Consider the following 26,260-nt stretch of genomic DNA (forward strand, 5'->3'; position numbering starts at 1 on the left):
AGGAATTGTGTTCGTGTGATTCTCCAAAGCACAAAACGACAGGATCGTATTTTAGCCAAGATAGCCAACAATTTAAATTCACAAATGCTTTTCGCATGTCCACTGGTTTTGGAATCCGTTTTTTTGCGCGCGACGCGACCATTAGGCCCATGGACTTTCGCTATGGCCTGCCAGAGGGGATTTTGATTCGTCAGATCCAACACTCATTTAACCAAGGTGTTATTATGTCTTAGAAGGGTCAAAATCAACATGATCAATATTAAGCAACATGTTGTTTTGTCGGAGCTGCACTAACGACTGTTTCGATGAACTAAATTGTAAACTAGCCAGGATCAAATTTATCCTCGTTGTGGTGGTACGATCCGTAAGATATGTAGAACTTGGTATGCAACTACAGACATGCACCAAGCTTGTTCGCTAAATCAGCAACTTGCGGATTTTGTCTCTTCTGGTGCAAAGTAACGCGTTGCAACGTAAGCAAGAAGTTAGTGAAATAAGCAACATGTTGATCGCACTGATTAGAATTATTGTAGTATACCAAGACATGCGTGCACGTTTCCTGATAAATTCTTTACACAACCCAAAATGTAGACGGAAGAAAGGAGGCAGACTGAGTATGGCTTTCCTGCTGAACTCTTCTGGCTCGACGACAGACTCCTGTCGCACTTTGTTATGCATACTTGCCGTGTTGTCCTTGTGCTACTCAACTATTGAACCAGCCTCGCTCATTCCGACTGGTAAAGACCCTAGAAGGATTCATTCAGTTGTATGCTCGCTCGGTCACTAGCACACTAAAGTAAATATGTTTGATTCCAGCCTGATATCGCAACGTGTGTTTCTATTTGCAATAAAGTCTGTCCATGGAGTCAAATTAGTTGATTATAGCTGAGAACACGCATTATCAGGCTTGTAAGTCGGTTACAGTAGCCAATCAAGCAACTAAAGATGCTGGACTCTTTTTGCCGATCCCATTTCGTTGTTTCGCTTACATGCTGTTGTGGTGAAATGTTAACAAATAATATATTTGACGCAACGTTTGAGCTATTCTTCTTTTTTATGACTTTACAATCTCAAAAATTAAAATTTTAAGCGTTGTCTAACGTACATACTTTAAATAGAACGCACAATTGAAATCAACAAGTTACCGATACAACTTCTCCTTCGACTAAGCACTTTTTGTTTCTGTGAAGCGACAGCGCCTTTTACTATTACCATCCCTGCAAGAACAAAATCGCCTTATTTGTCGTGGGTCAACACTTGAATGTGCTATGTACACATAAACCAATTTAGGAATACCTGCCATTTAATATGTTGGTGACATGACTTTGCGTTTACCTCATGTGTTACACTTAAATACCACGCGGTTCTACAAGACGTTACAACGCATGCTACACGGTGCTTTTCACGTTTAAGTCGCTTAATCCTAATCCTGAACTGACGTAACCGATGGCACGAAAAATTGGTCCTTATACATCATTTTTCAAAAATCTTACTATTTCCTGAAAATGCAAACCACCCTGAGGACTAAGCAATACTTTCAGCTAATACAGTGGTCTTCACCAATACGTAAAGATGTCGTTTAACGATACGAAAAAGGCTTCTTTTTGTCGAGTCATGATCTAAGCTTCGGCTACGTGGAAACCAGTTAGCAAGTCTGTTGTTTTGCTGCGTTTACATGCAGTTGTGTTAATAAAAGTAATTAATTTGACCATACGCTGGAGCTATTCTCCTGTTATGCAATTTTTACAAACTCTGCAGCAACAAGTTACCGAACCAACCGTTCATTTGACTGGGCACTTTTTTCGACTACTGCGCCTTTTGCCATTACCACCCTTGCAAGAACAAAATCGCCTTATTTGTCGTGGGTCAACACCTGAATGTACTATGTACACATATACCGTATCGGGAATACCTATCATTTAATATGTTGGTGTCATAACTTTGCGTTTATCTCATGTGTTACACTTAAATACCACGCGGTTTTACAAGAAGTTACAACCGATACTACACGGTGCTTTTCACGTCTAAGTCGCTAAATCCTAATCCTGAACTGATGTAACCTAGTACGTTCTTAATTTTTTTACGAAACCCACATAACGAGGATTAAACATCGTTGCATGTGTAACGTACGCTGCGAAAAGCATTGTACACATACCCGATGGCACGAAAAATTAGTCCTTAAACATAATTTATTCAAAAATCTTACTATTTCCTGAAAATGCAAACCACCCTTAGGACTAAGCAATACTTTCAGCTAATACAGTGATCGTCCCCAATACTTAAAGATGTCGATGAATGATACGAAAAAGGCTTCTTTTTGTCGAGTCATGATCTAAGATTCGGCTATGTGGAAACCAGTTAGCAAGTCATAGTTAAAATTGTCCAGTCATGCTACGGTTGCCAATTTCCGCATCAACGGCTGAGGGAATTATTAACATGTTTATTGGGTCAGGTTGTTTACACAGTTACCACACATACTATGGTAAAGAAATGACATACAAAATTATACAACTGAACAGGTTGCTGTTGCGCTGAACTTGTTGATAAGCTGACCAGAAACAAATTTGTCCACTTTTTGGTGGTTTGATGATCCAATGAATACTCAAATAAGCAACGTGTGGATTTGACCCTTCTTGTGCAAAGTAGGCTAATGAGTTGCTAAAAAGGCAACAATCGGTAAAATAAGCAACGTGTTGATTCATGCCAATTAGAACTCTTGTAATAGCCTACACATGTTTACCGATAAATTCTCTACACAACCCAAAATAATAAGGGATGCAGACAAAGTTTGGCTTTCCCGCAGAACTCTTTTGGCTAGATGACAGATTTTTTTTGTCGCACTTTGTTAAACATACTTAGCATGTTATCCTTTCCCTATTTAACTACGCTTACTCCCTTGGGCTGGTAAAGTCACTAGACGACTCATTCAGTTACATGCTCGCTCTGTCACTAGCACACAAATATAAATATGAATTGTGTTGCTTATCATACATTGTAAATATGTTTGATTCCAGTCTGATATCGCAACGTGTGTTTCTATTTGCAAAAGTAAGTCTGCTCATGGATTCAAATTAGTTGGTTGTAGCTAAGGACACGCATTATCAGACGTAGCATTCGGTTACAGTAGCCATTGAAGCAACTAAAGATGCTAGAGTCCTTTGGCCAATCCCATTCTGTTGTTTTGCTGCGTTTACATGCAGTTGTGTTAAAAGTAATTAATTTGACAATACGCTGAAGCTGTTCTCCTGTTTTGTGATTTTTACAAACTCTGCAGCAACAAGTTACCAACCCAACCTCTCATTTGACTTGGCACTTTTTACGACGACAACGCCTTTTGCTAATACCATCCCTGCAAGAACAAAATCGCCTGATTTGCCGTGTCAACACCTGAATGTACTATGTACACATATACCGTATCGGGAATACCTGTCATTTAATATGTTGGTGTCATAACTTTGCGTTTATCTCATGTATTACACTTAAATACCACGCGGTTTTACAAGAAGTTACAACGTATGCTACATGGTGCTTTTCACGTTTAAGGCGCTAAATCCTAATCCTGAACTGACGTAACCTAGAAAGTTTTTATTCTTTTACGAAACCCACATAACGAAGATTAAACATCGTTGCATGTGTAACGTACGCTGCGAAAAGCATTGTACACATACCCGATGGCACGAAAAATTAGTCCTTAAACATCATTTATTCAAAAATCTTACTATTTCCTGAAAAAAAACCACCCTTAGGACTAAGCAATACTCTCAGCTAATACAGTGATCGCCACCAATACGTAAAGATGTCGTTGAACGATACGAAAAAGGCTTCTTTTTGTCGAGTCATGATCTAAGCTTCGGCTATGTGGAAACCAGTTAGCAAGTCATAGTTAAAATTGTCCAGTCACGCTAAGGTTGCCAACTTCCGCACCAACGGCTGAGGTAATTATTAACATGTTTATTGGGTCAGGTTGTTTACACGGTTATCACACATACTATCGTAAAGAAATGACATACAAAATTATACAACTGAACTGGAAAGTGCCACAAACATAGTCAGAAAAATACAATACAGATATAAACAGTGATTAGTGGTCAGAAACGTTCAACACTCAAAATGTCAGAAAGAAAGTACAATTACCGTGACGTTTAGCTTGAAAGTTATGTACAAAAGAAGTTACATTTTATGCCTACTCGTCTGCTTCCTCAGTCAACTCATAGTCATAAACCTTTTGGCGGATGTTGCTGATGTACTTGCGATGCAACGAATCAGGAATGCGACATGCCTCCACAGTTGCATTACTACCCATCCTGTTGACATATGCCTCCACGTATGTGTATTGAGTGATGCAAAGGGGCCACATTGCTCCAATGCGCTCCAAATATGGCCAAATCATGAAGTCGACAAAACCTGGTTGGTCACCACAAACAAACTCTGTTTTGTTACTTGCGAGAAACCTGTCGATAAATTCCATGCCCTCTTTCATGGTTATCATGCCTATTCCTGGCTTTTCTTCAACCAACAACACAGCATCACGGAACCCACTGACCACCTGAGAAACAAGCAGTAAGTCAAAAGAGAATGTTCCGTTAGTTTGCCAAAACAATGTTGCAGTAATTTTGCACGAATAGTTTGTAATATTTTCAAAAAAGGGTCAGTAATTTTTGAGCAATTTACAAAAAAATTAATTAGCTTTGACTCACACCTTTTCACAATCTTGGAGCAACATTAATTCCTTTGCCTTCTTCAGTGAATCAGTGCTGATCAATTTGTCACCAGAGCATACTTCATCCACATATTGTGATGCAACAATTGAATCACAGATGATGTCACTGTTTATCTGAACCACTGGAACTTTTCCACGTGGGTTTTTTGACAGAAACCAACTTGGCATGCTTTGCAAGTTGATGTTTACACTTTCATACCTGTCAATACAATGCGATTTGCTAAATAACACATTCGAAATCTGGTTTTAAATACTGAATAATCTAAAATTTGATCGTCAGTACATGTAAACAAAAAAATTGTTTGTTTGCTGTGAAAAATGAGTGATTGTTGTAAAAAAATTATATTTTTCTTGTGATTTACATTTTATACATTTTGTAGGTAAATGTTTCTGTATGTAAAAAATTCATAAACTTAATCACAGTCCTGTCTGTACAAAACAGTTTTACTCTACATACAATACTACAGGTTTGGTCAACTTACTCAATATTTTTGGCAGCAAGCACAAGCTTCAGTCTTTGAGTTAATGGGTCAAATTTTGTCCCATATACTCTTGGAATACCTTCTTTTGGTTCATCTGGCTTATCCGAAACTAACACAGACACATGTTTTCAGTCAGTATTTTAACTCAAAAATAGTTAGTAATATTTTTGACTTTCATTTAAAAAATAACACATTAGCCTATATTACAAAAAAATATTTTTAATTGTATTCAGTCATTTAATTTGGTTTGCAGTGTAAACTTGTTTCAAAAGCAAGCACATGTTTTAGGCCAATTAAAACAATATCACTCGTTCATTATTTGTTAATACTGCAACAAAATGGTTTGTGGCCATCGGCAACAAGACATAAAAGCAAAGGTCCAGCAAAACTGCCTACCTTTATCCAGATGTTTGACTTCTGTGCGTCCGTTCACCATTTTCGTTTCTATTTAGTTTTCTAAGTTTTGAACACTTGTAATCCTATCGAAAATAAACGCAGCAGTTTGAAACCATTGCGCCACAAAAAAAACACACTGTGAGCAATAAAACAACACTTTTTGATGTTGGGCAAGCGAATTTTAAACCAACATAAACAAACAAACAAATAAACTGAACGAGCACAACAAGAAGGGAATTACCCTACGGCAAACTGGTTTCTGTTGTAATGGTGCAATAGAGAAAGGAACAAATATTTAATTTCTATATTTTAACGTTAGATTGCCGAGACGCAAGACTCAAGAAATCCATTATATCTTCCCCCCAAAAAAATAATTGGATTCGCAGCAATATAGGCAATCTGCTTAAAAATGCGTTTGCAACACAATTTGTTTTGGAAAATGTGAAACGCGTTCACACTCTCGAACGACATAGGCCTAATAGGAATACGTTAGAGGTTTTGGAAATTAAAAGCGAAAGCACGAACACCTCAAATGCACGCAGCACCCAATCGCCTGACAAAATTAACTTAACGATTAGCCCACTTGTCTGCAACACGTTGTGCTTTCTCTGTGGTGTCGAAGTGGCACTTTGGGGGTCCTTTATACTGCGGCAAACATTATCACTTTAAAAAACCTTTTTCCGTATTTGGAATTTTATCACATTGAGCCCACTTATATGATGTAACAAAGTAAACAATACGTCATTCGGATGAGAAACGCGATGGTGCAACGAAAAACAATGCTTCGGAAGATGAACCCATTTCATAATATTAACCAATTAACACGAGGCAAATCAAACAACAATCTAAGGCTGCACATCTAATATATTTAAATTATGATGCTTGGGGCTATAGGTGTGAAAGCTAATGAAGGCGTTTCCTCTGTTTTTCGGCTGCATTCGAAAAACCTGACAAGAGCATTATGCCTTGCCCTATATGCTTGAAATTGTCTGCACCAGCCACTTTTGCAATGCAATACGGTAAACGTTGGTTTAACTGGTGTGCCTCCTTTGCAAATGATCACAGTATATTACATCTAAAACGTGTCTTGATACACGAATCGAAATTGTTGTCACGACTATCAGCCACCGTACCCTACTTGTGTGACTATATTTGGAGAAATCGTAGTTGTTTACTGCCTGGGTGTTTTCAACGCTAGTCCTGACCGTATTTAGTAACGCTGTTCTGCCACCTAGGCGAAGGCTGTAACATCTCCTTATATGGCCCGGCGGTGCAAACACATGTATTTAATCGCGCCATTTCTCGTAAGCTTTGTAAAGGTGCTGGGAGGTTTTCGAACAGAACTGGAACATGTATTGTGATGAGCACTCTGCAAAGAGAAAAGACGTCAGCACAGAAAAAATAAAGGGCACTTCTACCAAACAAGTATCTTTATATGTCTTTGTCTTGTGGTTGACGCACAATGAACAAACAAGACTACATTAAAATCTACGGAAAACATTTCAAATAGAATTTTAGAGACTGTATAGTTTGGTCGCCACATCTTGTTGCAAAAAGTCCCCAACGATACAAATGCAATAAGATATTGCACGCATGATTGACGGTACCCTCTCTGCTAAATCCACTGCCACACAGCTCACGTAAATCTAAACCAAAGGTAAACGAAGGTAACTTAAAAAAAATATGAATAAAAAATTTAGGTAAAAGCGAAAAATAAAGCGATGACACAAGTTAAGCAGCCACGGATCAATTATGCATATTTTAACAAACATGGGTTGAATTTATAGAAGTAAGTTTCTTTTTCAAGAAAAAACATATTATTTTTGGAAAATTTGTATCTAGATTATTAAAGCTAAAAGTAAGTCAAAAATAGAAGTAACAGTCACAGAAAATAACACTACATCTACATTCCCCAATATAAATTTGTGTTTATCACTTCTGTCGCTTTGGATAAAATGTCAACAAATATTACTTGCATATTTTCAAGATTTTTTTTATTGTCATTTTGTAATAAAGTTTCATTTATTTTGTAACCAAAAAAATGGACCTGTTTACCTGTATCATATCCTAAAATGTACTCGATTACCTGCCATAAATATAGGTACATAATACAACGAAAACATTCAACACACGGTCGTTGCCATGGGCGTATTTTGCATTGTACTCAAAAACTTGTTCTAATTTTAAGGATTTAACAAATAATTTCTGTGAGAAGTACTAGTCTGGTTATATGGACCTTCGGCTGTAATGGGAGAAAGCAAAAACGAAAAAAGGTAAAAATGGGTGAGGAGTGGTTGCATGCTGTTGGGGACACTTTTGTCAATCCCGAACCAATTGTTTTGGAAGAATCTGAAGTGATTATAAATGATTTTCTCTCCCCCTCGAAGTTGCAAGAGCTTGCCAACACTGATGATCTTTTATCTGTCACTTCACTTGAAATGATGGCTGATACTAGAGAAACGACTCTTGGCAACTTTGGACAGTATGTCCCGAACTTGGCTCATTTAAAACTTAGTGACAGCATGATTCCATCGGTTCGTGATATTGGAACATCCCTAATGCATTTGCAAGTACTTTGGATGTCAAAATGTGGCTTGTCCGATATTGACGGCATTGCATCAATACAAAACCTCAAAGAGCTGTACGTCGCCTTTAACAACATAACTGATGTCAGTCCAATTAGCTTTTTGGAATCAGTCGAAGTTGTTGATTTAGAGGGAAACAAAATTGCTGATGTTGAACAGCTGGACTACTTGGCCATAATGTCAAATCTAAACACTCTTACACTTTCTGGTAATCCAATTTGTCAACATTACCAGTCACAGTGTGGAAAAATGTGCACATTTCAAGACTTAGTTGTGGAAAAGATGCCAAGCTTACATATGTTTAATGACGGACATTTGTCTAGTGATGACAGCACCAACATTCGACCAAGCACGGCAGCATCGTCCCACTCTCAGGAAGACATTGATATTATTAACACAGCGATAAAAGAAGGGATTGTGAACCATCAGGATTTGACTGTTACGCAGGTATTGGTTACAAGTGATCAGAGCCCATCACCAAAATTAAATACGGAATCTAATACCACATCAAAGCGTTTAAATCGGCCACGGCCTGCAACTGCCGGAGCCAGACGTTCGATTGAAGTTTCTTCTCCGGACAATCGAAACTTTATTCGAAGTCCACAAGCTAGACCAGGATCGTCAGGCTCGGAAAGTGGAATGTTACAGCAGGATGATTCAAGTTCTTTGACATTTGGTGACCCCATTTGTGGCAACCCAATTTTGGCATTGCGAAACCGTAAAAAAGCCACATTGCCGTTGATATCATTTTTGGATGATGATAAAAGTGCTCTTGCTCTTCCACGTCCATCTACATCTCTTGGACTAAAAAGACAACCTCTTAAAGTCAAAACTGATCCATCCTTTGGTAATTCTTTATTGCAGGTGAATCCAAGTGTTGACAAACTCAGTGTTGATGTTCTGAGAATTCATGCAGACGACACTAGTGAAGGGAGTTTGTTTGATGTTGAATCCCCTAAAAGAGTAAATTCACCACCATCACCTTCTTCCTCTGGACAGGTTGGTCTTTTTTAATTGAACGTTGTGATTAGTTTAAATTTTCATTATAGTTTTATCTACATAATTCCAATGCAACATGTTATCATTGATATGATAATATTTTATGATACCATCAATAATCTAAAACATATTCATTGTAAAACACAAGCACCTCAACAATCAAGGTTACACTTTAATAATTTAGGGTATTTCGACATAACATTGTAGCCCGTGTAATTTCCAAGTAAAATTTATCTCAGCAAACCAGCAGTTGTTTCTATGATCATGAACTCTACTTTAGTCATATTGGGGGTTATGGTTTTTGTTTAAAAGTTAATGTGTTCTGTTATTTGTAAAAAAACGATTTATGTGCTGAATGTATTTCATCTAGCCAACAGTACTAATGCACTTTTAGCTTCCATCTCCAACCACATCTAACAGTCCGCTGTGTAAGACTCCTACACCACCACCTCGATCACCACAACGCCCACAAACAGCAAGCGATTTCCGAGCTGCCCGGTACAGAAGATCATACTCCTCTTCTAACTCGACATCAGTAAATGTGATGAGCGTCACTGCTCTGTCATCAAGGATGCGATCCAGTGAGCCAATCAGAAAGGAAATTAAGGACTTGACGTAAACGTTGTTGGAACTGCTCTCAATGGTAGATGTTATGAAACATACAGGAAGCTAAGCAAGTATAGTTTTCAATGTGGCCTTCCACCAAAAGTGGACTTATTTTTAATTTTGAGAAAGTTAACTTCTTCAAATGCAGCAAGCAAATAGCGTTACATATATACCTACTGTGTTTTGTGACATTTCCATTGGCTCTTGTTATCTTCGCGTGCCAAACATTGGTTTATGCCAAGGCTATGTGAGTTGTTGTTAGCAAATGGTACTTTTTCAATTTAGTGTTTTTAGCAATCCTGATTTAGTAACAGACTATCTGTTTTATATATCTGAAAAAACATGGTTTTATAATATTGAAAGAGCATACAAATGTTTACCCAGCTAATAACATTTATGATGTTTGTGTGCAAAAAAAACAGTGCATGCATCGTAAACCAAACACATTAGAGCAACAAATATCAAAATGAATGCTTGTTTTCTTTGCAATGTGTAAAGATGCTGAAACCTTACCATTTTAATTTTTTAAATTTTGTAATTACTTTATGCTTCCAAATACTTTTCATATGGTGTATACGTACTAATTTAGCGTGAATTTGTTTCAAAAAAACTTAACGTAGGCTTGAACACTGTGAGATGTTTTTTGTGCACAAAAAAAAAACAACCCAAAAGCATTCTTTCACGGGTCTAACAGTTGTGTTTTTTTACTTGCACTGTGTAATATGCTGTTCGGAGTACAACTTACCCCGGTACTAAGAAACAATAAAGTGTTACCTCTTTGTGTGTGGGTGTACTTTTGTCACAATGTTTGTTAGTCCTCTCTTGGCAAGTAGTGAGAAAATACAACAAAGACCAAATAAATGTTTTGCAAAATTTATTATATTCCACAGAAACAAAACTTTAATTACCATTATAAATTATTCTACAATTGTGAAAAGGGGATTTCCAATGCAAACGGCAGAAAATTGTATTTGTTTCTTGTTGAAGTGGCAAGCAGCATAAACAGGTCTTTTTCACATACATTATACATTTGGTTTTGTTGATTTGGCACAATCACAAAAGAAGTTTTTTTTGAAGGCATTATAACTTATTGTTTGATTGCATGGATTGTAGGGCCTCAACATTTGGTTATCGCCATGTGTTTCACCACAAGCGCTTTTGTTTAAAACAAAGAATACTAAGAATATTTACAAAAGCGGAAAAGAGTATGAACAAATGGGACATTTGAAGCGAAACACAGTGGAAATAACATCAAGGAAGAAAAAGGGTGAAGGAAAAGTGCAGATGGGATTTTGAAAACGTTACAGCTTTTGTGACGTGAGTTTTAAACGGAAGCACTACAAAGCAAAAAAAAAAACAGTCAAGGATATTCTTTTGCAAACACAAGAACTTCATGTATGCACAGAGTAATATTAAAAATGGCGTTGACAATTGAACATCTTAAACCATTCTACTTGGTAAAAAAGATTATTGATGCACAAAGTTTACTTCAAACTTACTCTACATGGCTTCTAAATAATATGATTATCTAAACTTCTAAACAATATGATTTAGCATATTTCAAAATGAAGCAAAAACTTGATTTTTTTAATTATCAACTATTTTGCTACAAATATTCCATCACAACACATTTGATGAAATCACACTTTTAAATTAGAAACATAAAAGAATCTACACCCAATGTAATTTATGGCAACAATATTACTTTTTAAATGCTGAAAGACCTACAACTAAATTGTTTCATGTTATGTTGTTTCAAATCTGTTTCATGTTAATTTTATAAATATGCCAAAAGATCAAATACTTTCACGTTATAACCAGCATACCAAAACATAGGCAAAGGTATATATTTAAATGTTACATGCATGGTTTAGACATTGCTGCAAATGTTAAGTTTTAAGGTTGGCACAAGAAAAAAGACACACTGCTACATCACTTGAAATAGTTACAAAGAAATAGTAAGTTTAGCAGAAATGTTTCATTACTCAATCTATGGCATGAATTTCATGGTACATGAGTTGTTTCTACCAAACATTGTTGAGGGAATAAGAATGTCTTTTTCATGCAGAATGTATTATTGCCAACAGTAAACGTCTTGTAATGATTTATAATTTGAAAGCTTTCAAAATTCAGTGCAAAAATTAAAAAAAAAAAAAAACATTTCAATTACAGAGAACCTCTGCTATTGTGTTCTTGGTACTTTTTGGGGAACAGCAAGTTAAAAATACTTGAAATTCCAAATCTCAATAATTTATACTCATGCAACATGAGTTTTGTATAAAAGTCTCTCAAATAGACAAACTGGGTTGATTTTGTTTGCAGTGATTCATCATGCAGCAACTTCCAATTGTGACATTCCGTCCGCTGGTTCATCGACAGAGTTGGTGGAGGTCGATTCACTTGATCGCTGTTTGCTGCTTATGGAATTGTTGGGCACCTTCTTCCGTCTGTGTGCTGGCTGTCGTTTAATTTCCTGTGGAGTCACATTAGTATATTGCATCAAAATGTTCATGAAATAGGCTGCATTGCATTTAAAATTTATGTGCAGAAGTTTGAATATATGAAGTATTATAGTGCACCTTATTTTAGGGGGTTCAAAAACAGCACAGTAGCACACAAGCAAGTTGCAAAAGACAAAAGAAAGTTACCCAACATTTATAAGAGCATATATTTCGCCACTCACACACTTAATACTTTGAAACACAAGCCAACTACACACGAACTCTCTTTAAATGTTTGGATAACTAAAGGCTCCACTTAAGTTACTAATTTGATGCCAATTAACTTGGACTGAAAAAAGTCAATACAACACAGCTCTGCTACTGCTGTTATCTGCGTGATTGTTACCACATTGTCCATTCCTTTTCGCACAATTGTAATTTAGTTATAAGTATATTATATTACTATTCGAGGAAAACTATTACTACAAGTGAATCAAAACAATCTGATGATGTCAACACCATTTAACAACATACCTTTAAAAACATCACTAAAAATTTAGGTGAAAGAGACTGCCATAAACCACAAGAGACCACAAAAACAAAACATTTTGTCAGGGATTTGTCAACAAGAATTATAGAGAACCAAAATATACCTTTGATCTTCTCTCTTCCCGTTGAACATTCGAAAGCTCATCCTGACAATTAATTCAAATTTTTACCGATCAACTATATCAGCTATTAAGACCTATGTATGAGTTTCATGCACGCTTGTCAAGCAAAATAAACCAAACCAGCCAAATTTCAGATCAAAAGCCAAGCCATGTTGTAAGCCCGTGCAGGGTTTAAGTAAGGTTATTGTGGTAAAAAAAAGAACAATTTTGTTTGTTTTTCCAGAGCAAAGGAGACAAAATCAAAAATCTTTTCTAAACAGGAAACTGGATTTAAAACTTCTAAAACCAGCAACTTCTTTACACATATAAGCTTTAACTTGACCAGCAAAAAACTTTAGTATACCAATTTTAATGATGAAATCCATAACTAAAAAAAAAACTTTATTCCAAAATCAAATTTTTCACCAAATTCAACAAGATTCTTCATAAAACATGAAAGATTCTTCTTGCACACAATTAACAGGTCAAAGATCTTTGCAGTGTATGATAGTTATGCATTTGCCCTGCTTCATGCCAAATCAACCATAACAGAAAAAGCCATCCAAGTAAAAATAGTCACAAGCCAAATAATAATTCAAATGTTATATGGTGGTAAACATGCAGCATCTATGCAACACATGCAAAAGCTAGCAGTTTAATTTGGGATTTCCAAAGCACACAAGTCAGTTATAATTCATGTCAGTTATAATTCTCAAGTTGCTAATTAAACTGCTATTCTTGTTTGCTTAACAAAAAAAAATATACGAAATGAAAAGATTATAAAAAATGTCTCCATTTGTTGTTTTAAAAGATGTTTGAAGAATTGAAGTTTCCAAACTTTTATTGATATTTTTTTAATTTAAACAGAAAACTGTGATCAGTGAGGGTTAAAAATTGCCATCACCATGGTCATTTTTTGGCAATTCTTAAACACTTTAAAACGACAAAAAGAAAAATTTCAGCAATTTTTAACACATTTCAAAGCTGTTACGTTCTGGGCTTGTGGGGTCTGGTGCTGGTTGGATATCTGGTTGTCATTTTGACCATAGTTCAAAGCCAGCGGAATCTCAGGAAAGATACTCTTCGGTCCAGGGACCTCCACACCAACTTCCGAATGTAAGTTATTTTTACTGAACTGAAACAAAAAGTTTGAAGTTTCACTAAGTCCAATCTGATGGCATTCATTATATCACAGTGCTAAACTTCACATATGTTACATATTGGTTATTATGGTTAAAATTGGATTTTGTTATGAAATGATTGATTGGGATACTTACAATGAAATTGCTTGTGCAACACACAATCATTTGATGCAATTAACAAAAGATGTTTTCACAAAAGTTGTTTCATATTAAGTTTTTAATAATGCAATATTTGTGCACAGAGTTCATACAAGAGACATTCGTCGATGCATCATTGGCACATAATGTGACGTTAGTTTATAGATGGTATACAGGCAGTTGAGGATGTAATCATGTGTTAATTGGGTGAGTGCAAATGTTAGATTTGAACATGCAAACAATTGAAAACTTCATGCACATCCAAGGTAAAATATAACCACTATTTACCTAATGTTATAATAACCTTCCAGCATTCTTTGAGTAATTTAGGTCAAAAAAATTGAAATATGCTACTGCAATAATAGTTACATTAGTTATTCAGTATTATTGAGTTGAAATATTAATTATTTACATTATGAAAGGCATACTATGTATTCTGGACGAAGTACAGACCGAACTGGACATATCTGTTTCTTAACAATCTTGAGGTTAAAATGCAAGTGATGTCATGCAACACCGGAGGGAGACAAAGAGCAGACAGGACGACAATAAAGGACATGTAAGAACAAACCTTTTCATAAAATTTAGTACAGTGCTTTCTGTCCCGAAATCTCGATTCTGAAGAAGCGTCCTGTTTAGGTGAAATAACAAAATACTTAATAATAATAGATAACGGTTTTCTGGAAACAAAGGAGTGGTTTTGTTCAAGGGTATGCGTTCTAAAGTAATGTAGTTTCAAAAAATTATTCGGAAAGCTTTTTTTGGCAAAATAAACAGTAGTAAAGTTCTTTTTGTACTGCTTATTGATAGTAGACGTGTGTAAAAGCAAAACTGAAACCGAAAGAACATAAAAATATGTGACATAAATTTAGAAACCAAAGGTATGCGTTATGCACAAAAGCATGAACAATCAGGTTCACACATTTAATCACATATTGTAAGTTTATTTTTTTGTCGGAGGTTTTTAGTATTGATCAGACCAGCATTACATTGCCTTTATTTTTTGAATGACTACATTCAAAAATCTACATATTACCCCTAGATTCACCGCATTTCAAGCCAGTGCTTGTGTTGATTTTACAGCATTCAGCCTTGTGGTTTTGTGCATTTCCTTCCATGTATTGTTCACTTACAATTTGACAGGTGATACATGCTATATATGGAGGTGTTGAAGACAATGGCCAAACATTGCACTTAATCAAGATCAATAACTACTGAGAATAATGGGCACGACCAATGCTTTATTTTATGATATGAAAATGTGCAGGGTTTTTCACAATCATTTTGGGTTTTGCATAGAAAAAGTATTTCAGTGCATTTTATAGTTAAGATTTTGCCTATTTTTACACATTAGGTCACTATTTGGGGAAACCATGCAAAATTAGTAAATTGCTTAATTTAACTCTTGCAAAAGATGTGAAATTTTCATAATTTTTCGTCAGTGTGCCATGACGAATCACACACGACATGGTCCCTTACTTAACACTTCAATACTTGCATGTTAATTTGCATATAATCATGTCATAGCAGGCATGGGGAGTTCGATTGTATGCTGTGCTTGAATCAACGTGACTATATGTTAACATTATGTTTTAGTATTAATAATATTAAGCCCCAGGGCACCCACACAGAACAATTGGTAAAATTATGTATTAAAGTATACAGAAAAATCATTTGTTACAAACCCTACATAAGACTGCAGATTTGTGTTTTGTTATTGAAATACTTGTTGTTACAATTGAACCTAAGTACACAAACAATGCAACAGACAGGAAGAAAAATTCTAATAAAAAGTGTTTTGAAACATATTTTTATGAAAAAAATATTTTTTTAGTATGATTGTACGACATTGGGATTTTTAGGAACACAAGCATTATATTATTTGTCTTCTTTCCCACATAATAACATCAATCAAACTTGTCTAGATTGCCAAACTTCCACTACTAAGCACAACACATGTACTTGTGAAGGTTGGAACATGCTGTGCATCTAAATCGCATAAAAAAATTTATGCCAGGGTCGCTACAACTGTGCGAAATTACTACCTTGGATTTCGTGCAAATGAATTTCTGCAACAATGTATGACATGCAAAATCTGCAGCAAATTGTGCTTGTGATCTGATGATGAACTTAAAATGATAAATTTAGGACATAGAAAATGTGGCAAAACTGTGACACAATACCATGGTAAGATGTTGCAATATATATAACCCAGTAAGTGTTTCTTTTTCATAAAACCAGATCTTAAATTGAATGCAAACAATTACAATCAGAAATTGATATCCACAATATTCTCTCACAATTATACAAAGTAATAATTCTTTTAAAAACATTTTGCTTGACTATTTTAAAGACTTACTGATTCCGTCGTTGTACTTGAAGTCGCTGCAAAAAAAACATATAAATAACACTTAATGTTTAAGCTAATTGACATCTCAACAAATGCAGTTTCACAAAATGTATAAAAAATCATAATCCTTTCAATCAGAATTTTTGCTCATTTTTGTCAATATAAATTAAATAAACAGTTTACATAGACGATTGGTGCTAAAGTATTTCACTGAACTTACTGTTTGTGCCAATGGATTTTTTAGGATAGGAAGTCCAGTGGCAATTCTGAAAAACAAAACAAGAATATTTTTCTTATTTCTGTCATTGATTTTTAGACTTCAAATGGTACAGAAATGGCACACTTTTAAACAGGAAACATGACCATCATGAAATATTCACAATTTAGTAACAAAATTCAGCCTATTAGAGTAACATAATTTTTTTTTAAGAATCTGAACACAAAATACCGAAAAATGGTCAATATCGATTTGTTCCACAGAATCTCTGAATAAGGACAAATATAATTTACAACAGGAACATTATATTTGTGAAAGACAAATATTACTGTATTTACTTTCGCTTTAATGCTGCGTGTGTTTGCGAGAGGGAAACTTGTCAGTTTTGCAACAAAGGTTAATCTGATGTACCAACATCATCATTTTGACATTTTAAAGAAAAGTTATTGATGCAACTTTATGGCGCACATGTTTCATCCAAAACAATGTGAGAATAGTGAACACTGTTTTCTTTTATTCTATCACACTTAAAAACTATAAACCTATCATGGCAGTGCTAAACTATCATTAATCTACCATAAATATCCTCAAATTTCAAGAGTCCGGGAAGGTTGAATATTTTTAAGTGCAGTGATGAAATGATGACGTTTTGACCACAGACATATTGGACTTACTGAGTAAACAGCTTTGATTAGGTTGAATGTCTCACTGCTTACAGTGCCAAAAAACTTGTGTGGGTCAGCTGACAGTGAGACATTCCAATACACTTACAAAAAGTCTTAAATGCCCTATTTCTGCAATTTAAACACGGTATTGTACCCCATCTTGGTGGTGGCGTTCTCTTGTCTTGGACTTCAAAGCAAGGATTTCGCGTTCTTTTTCCAAATAACTTTGCGATTGCTGGTCGTATCTCTCCTCCAGTTGTCTTATCTGGGTGCGATATTGAGCCTTTTCCTGCATACAAGCTTTGGCAAAGACTTGTGCCTCATTTCTTTCCTTCATAATCTAAAAAAAGGTTTATCAATAAATTGTGAGTCAGGACAGCGAGCAAAGTATGTTTTGCTAATTTAGTAATAAAAGGAAAGGCCAGTAGATCTATAAAACTATGAATAGTTAATTGCAACATATTTTGACACATAGAATATTACAATTGCAGGTTCAAATCAGGTTAAAATGCTCTTAAAAAAGTCCAACTTAATGTTTTCTTAGGCTGTCCAGAGGTATCGTAACCAAAATGAGCAAATAAATATTGCAAATAAATGTTCAAAAGTTGTTTCACAAAATATAACCACATAAAATTTTTGTTCTGCACAATTTCATCTGAGCAATAAAATAGACATAAATATGTTGTGACAATATAAGTGCAATTAGCAAAGCTAATAAAACTGTCAACAAGCTTCAGTTTGTTTTGGGTCTTTTGCTACAGATATGCAACAGTAGATAGTCCAGTAAACAATGTATATACCACACATATCACACTGCATGACAAAAATAGACTTAATTGACATGCAGGCTACTTAAGTGGGCGGGGAGAACATGTATTTTCAGTAAGTAACAACATTAGCAATGCATCAACAATACATTAGCATATGGGGGCAGTCCACACAGAAATAGCTTACCAAGCATGTTTGCATTAACACCCAATGAAAAACTCTGATAAACCCTTTTGATTTTCAATACTGGTTTGTTGTTTTTGGGGATATGTTATATCATTGTAGTGTAAAAGTATGCACATTTTTTATCCATTATTTACCATTGTGTAGTGTTATTTTAGCAGATATGTTACTGATTTTAGGAAGGTCTTATAGAAAAAATTCACCATTGATTTTACCAATTTTGCCTGCTATTAACCTAAATGTTATGAGGAAACTGCAAAAAGGTTCATCCAATTGCACCATTATGACACTTTACAGATTGGATGCAGGAAGTTTGTGACATAAGGCCACTCAATATAATAACTAAAACTATTTAACCGCAGGGTCATTGATAAATATGCAATACACAAGCTCTGTAAGGAAACTATACCATCTCTCTCTCCTTCTCAACTTCCTGCAGTTGCTGCCACACGGTGTCTCTTCTCATCTTGTACATGTCGCAGTCACTCTGAAGAACCGACACCGTAAGATCTAATTGCTCTTTCTCATCCATGTACTGAAAAGTAAGTATGTATAAATTTGTGCAAGGGAAGCTGTTTCACAGTGGTCCAAAAAGAATACTGTTTGCCAAATAACCTCCCAAGACCATAAATGTGGCATAAAGAAGCGGACATTGTCAAGGCCATTGCGATAGGTTGCTTAAGTTTGATGTCACAACAATCACTAAGGAAATATATCTATTTTTCTGCATTTTACAGTATTTCTACCGCCACAAAATTGAACCCTTTACATAAAGTAATTGTTGTATGAATGACACTGTCAGTGTGTTTACACACCAACCCCAGTTTACACACCAATCTCACCTTGTCCCTGGCAATCTCAGCATTTGCACAATCTTCTCTCAGCTTGTTGAGGTTTTCCAGTGCTTCAGCATACATCTCAATTGCCTCGTCCTTGTCGCGCTGTAGGATCTGAATTCTCATGTCAGTGTCCTCATCGCGGCACTTGAATTTACAAACAGTCAATAGTGAAAGTGTCATATGTGTTACAAAAAATGTGTTTTAAAAATGCTTGTTTGGTCTTTGCGCAATATAAAATGATTTCGCACAATATACAAGAGATGTTATACTGCTTATGTCACATACTAGTTGAATTTCAATTGCCGTAGAAATATATTTGAAAATATAGACAGCTTACCACTGGGCGGTTTGCTTGAGCAAGCTTAAGTTTTAATTCGTCTATTTCCTTTTTCATCTCCATGATGTCTCGGTCACTGGGACTGCATTGAAGTCGGTTTCTAAGGCGCACTGACTGATTTCGTTCCAATGCCACACGACTTTCAAGCTTAAAAAATAAAAAAACATGCAGTTGACACTTGAAAATTTATCAAGCAGAGATAAGGGATCCAAAAGTATCTAAATATGTATCAAAACCCACTTTACATTTTTAATGTCTCATATTTAATTGCAGTAAAATTACTTACATAATATTTGAAACATGCATTAAAATCCTGAAACACATGTGATAAAGTTTGCAATGCCCGGGAAGTGAATCTTCCAGCATGTATTGGATTGAATAAATTAGCTTTAAATCATTAATGTGAACACTAATCAAGATAGTAACACACAGTTCAGTAAAATGATGCATGATACACCAACGCTGGAAGTGACAGAAACGGTAATTAATAAAATTACATCAGCCAATAAATGCATCTGACTACAAATAATGGTAATTTTGAAAAACGTGTTTGTGTGTAGTACAGTTTTGATGACAAATATCCACACATAACTATTCAAAATTCAATCACATTACCTATTTTATAAAATTATCAGATGTTTTAAAAAGTGATCTAGGGGTTCCAATAATAAAGTAACAGTATTTGGAACCGCATAAAAAGCCCCTTTGTCTGCAAGAGCGAAATTACTGGATTGTGATGCAACAAAACATTGTGTGACACCATGAAACATTCCGGAAGTTTTAGGGGAATGTCTACCGCAAAAATGTCTTGAATCAGAACAAAGAAATGACATTAGCATTTTTGCATTGTTTAGCAAAGAGGCCAAATGAACGAGAGATGACTATTCAGGTATGTTTTTCGGACAGGAAAGCCGCTTCCTGTAATGTGATACATCAAATTTTAACACTATTGAAAGACTGTATTTTTGCAATGCACAAACCCTGCTCATTTTATTGAAGATAAAACTTAGATTGAAAAGATTATGAGATTTACGAGGCCTCTCTAAACAACATTTACAATAATACTATAACAATCAGACTTTATATACCAATTTAAAAGCACGCCAACAATGGTTTGACAAACTAATCATCAATGAATCCTTCTGGTAAATAAGATATTTAGTTAAATAAAGTTCAATAAGTGAATAAGTAATTTCAAATTTATAAAAGATCTAAGTTTTTACCTTTTGTAAATCCACTTGCAGTTTGTCATTGTCATTTTTAACTTTCATGTTTACATCTCGCAATCTTGAATTTTCCTCATTGGAATCAATCATTTTCATACAAAGTGTGTAGTTTTCTGTTTTCAGACGATCAACCTCTTGACGAAGAGTTGCTATTTCATTGTCAATGTTGTCATACCGGTCCACTCTGCACATGATAATACCATCAGACTTACTTTGTCAGGCAAAGATGAAATGATACTTGAAATGCTAATTTAAATTAGAATATATGATAGCAAAAGTGACAAAATAATTATTAAGCAACAAACAATGATAGAGTTGGACACTGTTTTGACATGTAAGGTATCACCAGTGCAACAAGTTGCAATAATTATGCAACTTGTGATTCGTTTAACTTTGTGACAAATAGAAATTGTATTTAAGGCAACTTTATACAACTTCAGGGTTGGTAAAATTGTTCCTAGTTAAGTAAACAAAGAAGTGAAGTATATAAAAACACTTGTTCATCAAAATGACTGATCAATCATTGACCAAACTAAAATGTAGCGAAACACAAACAAAACTTGATATAGTGCAATAGTACCAATCAATAATTTACAACTTTCCACGAAGTAAAATGCAAATGTCTATTAAGAATTTCTTCTCCATTGGCAGCAAAACTTGCAACATCTTTCGCTAATTCACAGACAAATAATTAAGGTCAATAACATCCTTTTTATTTGAAAACAACATAAATTTAATTTAAATAAAAAAATACTTCTCACCTTTGTTGTAGATCAGCGATTTTTCGACTTGATCTCTCACACTCTTGTATCCGGTCTTCAAGTACTTTGTTGCATCGACTTAACCTCCGTGAGAGATCAAAGTTTTCTCTCTGCATCCGATTAATGGCTTGCATCAGCAGAGGGCACAACTCATCTTGTGGAACATTGAACTGCATGGTGATGTTGTCATCTGAGGCAAAAATTAAGCAAGTAAAATATAATTCCTCTGGGTTTTAAATAAGTTTTAAAATTTAAATCTTTGGTAAAAGTTATTAAAATGAAATTATTTTATCAAAACCTATTTTTTTAAGAATCAAATGAAAAAAATAAATTAAAGCAAACTGACTAGTTAACACAGCTAAAAGTTTATTGTATTTATCTGCATTCCTGATGTTTGGCTTTATTAGCTTTTCCCGATGTTAGCACATACCAGTGATCTTTGGTTCATTTCCTGTCATTTCTTTGTAAACAACAGGGTAGTAAGCTCCCAAGACATCCAAAAATTTTTGGTAACTCTGTTCATCTTTTCTCAGCAAAATGTCAATCAAGTGATCTGAAGAAAAAAATTCAACATCTCAATTTAAGACAAGTAGTGATTTAAACCAGAGCTTCATATATATGGGTCATTTGTGGTTGCAAAACAAAATACTGCCTTTGACATATAATGAACACAAATTCCTTTTTTAAATTGGATTGTCTGATAAAAACGTTTGACACAACATGGTTTAAGCAATCACCAAAAAAAGGTAAAACTATTTTATTTTCATGTTAAACAAACAACATAAAAACGCCTACTTAATCTCATTTTCTCGGTTCTCAATGTGAATGGATTTAACAATTCCTCGTTGTCCTCATTGTCAATGACACGGTAGGTAAGCAGGGCTGGGCAAATTCTCTGATATTTAACTCGTTCGACGAGATGCATTCTGTACGACTGCAAGTCATCCTTCCACTGTATATCTTCATCTCCCCACTCGTCCATGACATTATCCATTGCGCTGCTCATTATGACGAAATTTGGGCTGGTTACACATTATTATAGAAAATTGAAAGTCATAACCCTTCAAAATAATAAAAACAATTATAAAATTAACACTATTTTCCAGCTACAATATTTCAACTATTTCCAGAATTCGATTCAAAAGCAGAGTTTGTATAAGTCTAAAAATATTGACACAAAGCACTTTGCTTTCCTGTTAACCTTGTCAGATATCTTCAGAGAAATGAATTAATTAAACTGAGATGGGGGTGGTTAAAAAATTTTTCAAAAAAAATTACTTTGTTTTTTCTTTGGAACAGAAGCCTACGCTTACGCTTACCTCTAGCAACGAAACATTAGCGTTTTTTGGCACGTATCCCACACAAATATCTTTAAAAAGTCACCAACAACTGCATATACACCTAAACTTTGCGACTATCATTTGAATTATTAATCTTAACAGCAGGAAGTGAACCAAGGGTCTATCACCACTATACACATTGTCAGAGAAGACGTATTGCAACACACAGCAAACCGCGTAATTGTGATGTTTGCTAACTAGTGAAGCAAAACCGGTGCTTTCCCACTCGAAGTTTCACGTGACGTAATCGAGATGATATGAATTTGTATGGAAAACTGTATGATAGATGTGAAAACTGTGCAAACAATATTGAGTATTCGTCGAATGCCATATGCCTTTCTTATTTATAAAAAATAATGTCGTATGTATTTTGTGGGGCAACAAGCCCCTGATTTAGCCTACGTCAGAAGATTTTCTTTTGAAAAATCGATTTCGCTTATGTATAAACATCGTCAGTTTCTGCAAATATTGCGTAATAGTAATAATGAAAGCAATAAAATATACACAAAACAGCGCTGCAGTTATGGTAACTTACATAAGCGAAATCAAATTTTTAAAATAAAATCTGCTGACGTAAATCAGAGGCTTGTTGCTTCACTATATACACCAACTAAGTAATTTGCTGTCGCAGATAAATATACAATGCCTAACCGAGGGCTAGATCCCTCTACAGCTATTAAGCAAGTCCTAATATCGTATGTTATAGAATAATATTCGGCGCCGAAGCTAAAACGCACTGCACACAGTGGAACGCATGTTTCCTAACTTAATTTCCACACAAATAGAACAGAGACGGAATGAAGGGTGCAGACGGAGTTTGGCTTTCCTGCACAACCTTTCTGGCATCCTGCTGGACGACATACGTTTTACTAACACTTCTTTATAAAAAACGCTTTGCAATGCTTTCACCTCATTTCCAGTTACTTATTGTACCCGCCCATAGCACACAGGCTATTATTGAAACTGGTCCGGTTATAGTCACCAACGTGTTGTAATTTGTTATTTCGGTAACCAGATCTGCCATTAACGCGTTGGGTCAATTTAACTCCTTTCGCCTGATATTGCAACGCGTCTTTCTCTTTGAAGAAGTGTGTTTGCTCAAGGAGATCAAATTAGTAGCCAAAAGTAGTGAAAACACAAAGCAGACTTAGGTTCGATTACAGCAGCAACAAACAAAACAATCCGAAACCCTTTAACGTCATCCATTTTCAAAGCACTGACGTTTTTCAAACAGGACCAAGAAACAAAAATCTAAGTATCGTAGGACGAAACGAGAGAACACTTGCTAATGTCGTGTGTGCAACGACCGGAAAGACTTGAGGCACCCCAAAGAAGCGAACTCTTCTCTCAAAAACAACTAATTTGACGGGGTTTCTCATCGGCTTCAGTGCTATCGAACCGTGAAATGGAAAGCACCGGCCTATTTTTGCCACAATCTTTTGGGGTTAGACGCCTAGTGCACGTAAATACGTAGCTTTCTAAGAGCTACGCGCGTGTAATGAAGACATAAGGCAGAGACGATTGCGAACAATAACACTCGCTAAATTTAACGTGGCAATAAAAATTCACCTAAACCTCACAATATATGAAAATAAGCTACATAGGCTATTTTGGTCAAGGGGTAATAATATTCGCACACCACTTTCCTATGACAACATTTTGATGGCAAGCAAAAACATTTGTGACCCAACATTTACTTGTGATTGTGCCAAATTCAATAAACCAGCTAAATTATCAAAAGTCTAATCTGAGCGAATAGGCCTATGACCTATTTTTGAAAAAGTCTGATTTGTCTTGCCAGCTGATTTAAGTTTTGTCGCCCGATTTCTGCCAGTAGACTAAACTAATTTATGCAATTGACTCCCTACATACGTAGAAACAACACGTCTGTAGACAATGCAAGCTGTGCTGTTAAACGGCTGGGGATGACGCAGTGCCGGTGACTAAGAGGACGTCAGTTTCTATTCTGCCTTGCTCGTTTTTTTACAGTAGCTCCTCGAAACGTGATCGCGCGCTTCGAGAAAAAGGCCGAGCAAAAATCGACTTTTCATTTTCGCGCAAGTGAAGAGTTCTAAACTGTATAGCAAACGTCTTGTTGTTTTTCAATGAAGCGATTCCGGATATATGTGACGTCATCGGTTACAGAAACGAAACCGGTTATCAACGTATTGGGAATTTGTTTCGTTTCCGCAGGTATAATATGCAGTGCTCAAATACTCATATAATTGAAAAAAAAACTCATTTACTCAACTTTTGTGGATCCTGCGTAGTTGGTACCCGATTGTTTTGCATTCACATTGCAATACTTAAAAACCGTCCGTGTATCCCTTATAAAATTTACTCAGAAATCCTGTGATGAACCAAGTTGTATATTGCTATAAATTAACAACGTAACATGCTGGAGAGCTCCAGGTAAATTGTCGCAGGAAAATATGTTGCAGGAAGGAAACGCACTAAAGTAAAACACGGAAACGAAATACACAGATATGTAATCCCTTGAAGTCTATGAACTCCAAATTGAGAACCACTGATCTATAGCGTACAAACTTGGTCGAGTAATTGGTCACCAACCAAGCGGCCAGATACAGCCAATCAATTCCAAAGTACAAGCGACTAACAGCAGAGCGTGATTCTCCGTGAGTAAATCACCATCACGTGGGTGTCTGACTCGATAACTTTTGATTTTTTATCTTTTGCATGTTGTGTTTGTTTAAGTTGTAGTCGCATACGCGCAAAATAAGATAATTTGACAAACATTTGGAACCAGTGACTCTAAATCAGGTGCGTGGTCCATGTGGCTATGCCGAATTATAACGATTGGATTCATTTTGATGTAGTCAGAGGAGTGGACAAGGGCAAATGTTTAAGTTAAAGATTCGTTTTTTTTTGCCATGAAGCACAACTTGTTGAGTTTGCCTCGTGAGAATCAAAACCAAACGCTTTTGCTTGCTTAAACCATGAATAATTTTAAATAAATATTTGGTCCTCGTCCATATTTTTGGCTGGTCACCTTACTGGTTGAATATATGAATACATTGTGTTTTTATAAGAAGATGGTTGGTGCCCTCAACATAAGGTTATAATCATTGTTTTAAACCGGGGTTTCCCAAACGGTTTCATAGAGTCCACGCCGATGTACGGAGACGATCTACGTCATTGAAATACTTAATAAGGTCAAAACAGTAACAATCTGTTGGCAATTCACATAATTAATATTATACGCTCTATATTGCTTACGCATATATGTGTATATATATAAAAATACTTTCGCTGCCGATTTGCCAAATCAGCGATGAAGTTTTGTTTGAAGCGGTAAAATTTAGTCATGTTTATTGAAAGATTCAAGATTCGGGAGACATCACCAAACAGCCTTGATTTTTTATGGGTTATGGGACTTCAAAGAGTTTACTCAATT

The 26,260-nt window shown here is 35.5% G+C and overlaps 3 protein-coding genes across 5 annotated transcripts; 1 reads left to right on the forward strand and 2 right to left on the reverse strand.

The window, feature by feature from the left end:
- Positions 1-3,936: 3,936 nt before the first annotated feature.
- Positions 3,937-6,596, reverse strand: LOC145906192 (pyrimidodiazepine synthase-like). The gene is made up of 4 exons (XM_082993609.1): positions 5,599-6,596; positions 5,203-5,311; positions 4,700-4,919; positions 3,937-4,546 (listed from the first exon to the last, which is right to left on the reverse strand). The coding sequence occupies exons 1-4, from the start codon at positions 5,636-5,638 to the stop codon at positions 4,184-4,186; spliced, it is 732 nt and encodes a 243-aa protein (XP_082849735.1). The 5' UTR covers positions 5,639-6,596; the 3' UTR covers positions 3,937-4,183.
- Positions 6,597-7,744: 1,148 nt separating this feature from the next.
- On the forward strand, positions 7,745-10,567 carry LOC145905966 (uncharacterized). Its single transcript, XM_082993307.1, has 2 exons — positions 7,745-9,182; positions 9,577-10,567. Exons 1-2 carry the CDS (start codon positions 7,878-7,880, stop codon positions 9,799-9,801), a joined length of 1,530 nt encoding a protein of 509 aa, XP_082849433.1. The 5' UTR covers positions 7,745-7,877; the 3' UTR covers positions 9,802-10,567.
- Positions 10,568-10,961: 394 nt separating this feature from the next.
- On the reverse strand, positions 10,962-22,563 carry LOC145905833 (caspase recruitment domain-containing protein 11-like). Of its 3 annotated transcripts, XM_082993136.1 has the most exons (14): positions 22,301-22,563; positions 21,936-22,058; positions 21,506-21,695; positions 20,742-20,928; positions 19,519-19,665; positions 19,185-19,325; positions 18,752-18,877; positions 17,546-17,731; positions 16,730-16,775; positions 16,519-16,544; positions 14,731-14,790; positions 13,871-14,014; positions 12,883-12,924; positions 10,962-12,261 (listed from the first exon to the last, which is right to left on the reverse strand). In XM_082993136.1, the coding sequence occupies exons 1-14, from the start codon at positions 22,509-22,511 to the stop codon at positions 12,118-12,120; spliced, it is 1,773 nt and encodes a 590-aa protein (XP_082849262.1). In that variant the 5' UTR covers positions 22,512-22,563; the 3' UTR covers positions 10,962-12,117. The 3 variants fall into 3 exon arrangements, with proteins under 3 accessions (XP_082849262.1, XP_082849264.1, XP_082849263.1); XM_082993138.1 differs by lacking the exon at positions 14,731-14,790; XM_082993137.1 differs by lacking the exon at positions 12,883-12,924.
- Positions 22,564-26,260: the final 3,697 nt, after the last annotated feature.

The sequence above is a fragment of the Ascidia mentula genome, chromosome 6, assembly GCF_947561715.1.
Source record: "Ascidia mentula chromosome 6, kaAscMent1.1, whole genome shotgun sequence".
NCBI lineage: Eukaryota > Metazoa > Chordata > Ascidiacea > Phlebobranchia > Ascidiidae > Ascidia > Ascidia mentula.

Excerpts from the sequence above, each read along its gene's own strand:
- LOC145906192 (XM_082993609.1), bottom strand. The coding sequence starts at position 5,638 with ATGGTGAACGGACGCACAGAAGTCAAACATCTGGATAAAG. Across the intron at positions 5,312-5,598 it reads AGTCAAACATCTGGATAAAG|TTTCGGATAAGCCAGATGAA; the intron begins GTAGGCAGTTTT and ends TGTCTGTGTTAG. Across the intron at positions 4,547-4,699 it reads TGCTCCAAGATTGTGAAAAG|GTGGTCAGTGGGTTCCGTGA; the intron begins GTGTGAGTCAAA and ends CTTGTTTCTCAG.
- LOC145905966 (XM_082993307.1), top strand. The coding sequence starts at position 7,878 with ATGGGTGAGGAGTGGTTGCATGCTGTTGGGGACACTTTTGTCAATCCC. Across the intron at positions 9,183-9,576 it reads CACCTTCTTCCTCTGGACAG|CTTCCATCTCCAACCACATC; the intron begins GTTGGTCTTTTT and ends ATGCACTTTTAG.
- LOC145905833 (XM_082993136.1), bottom strand. The coding sequence starts at position 22,511 with ATGAGCAGCGCAATGGATAATGTCATGGACGAGTGGGGAGATGAAGAT. Across the intron at positions 21,696-21,935 it reads AAATGAACCAAAGATCACTG|ATGACAACATCACCATGCAG; the intron begins GTATGTGCTAAC and ends TTTTTGCCTCAG. Across the intron at positions 17,732-18,751 it reads TTGAGAAGGAGAGAGAGATG|ATTATGAAGGAAAGAAATGA; the intron begins GTATAGTTTCCT and ends ACCTTTTTTTAG.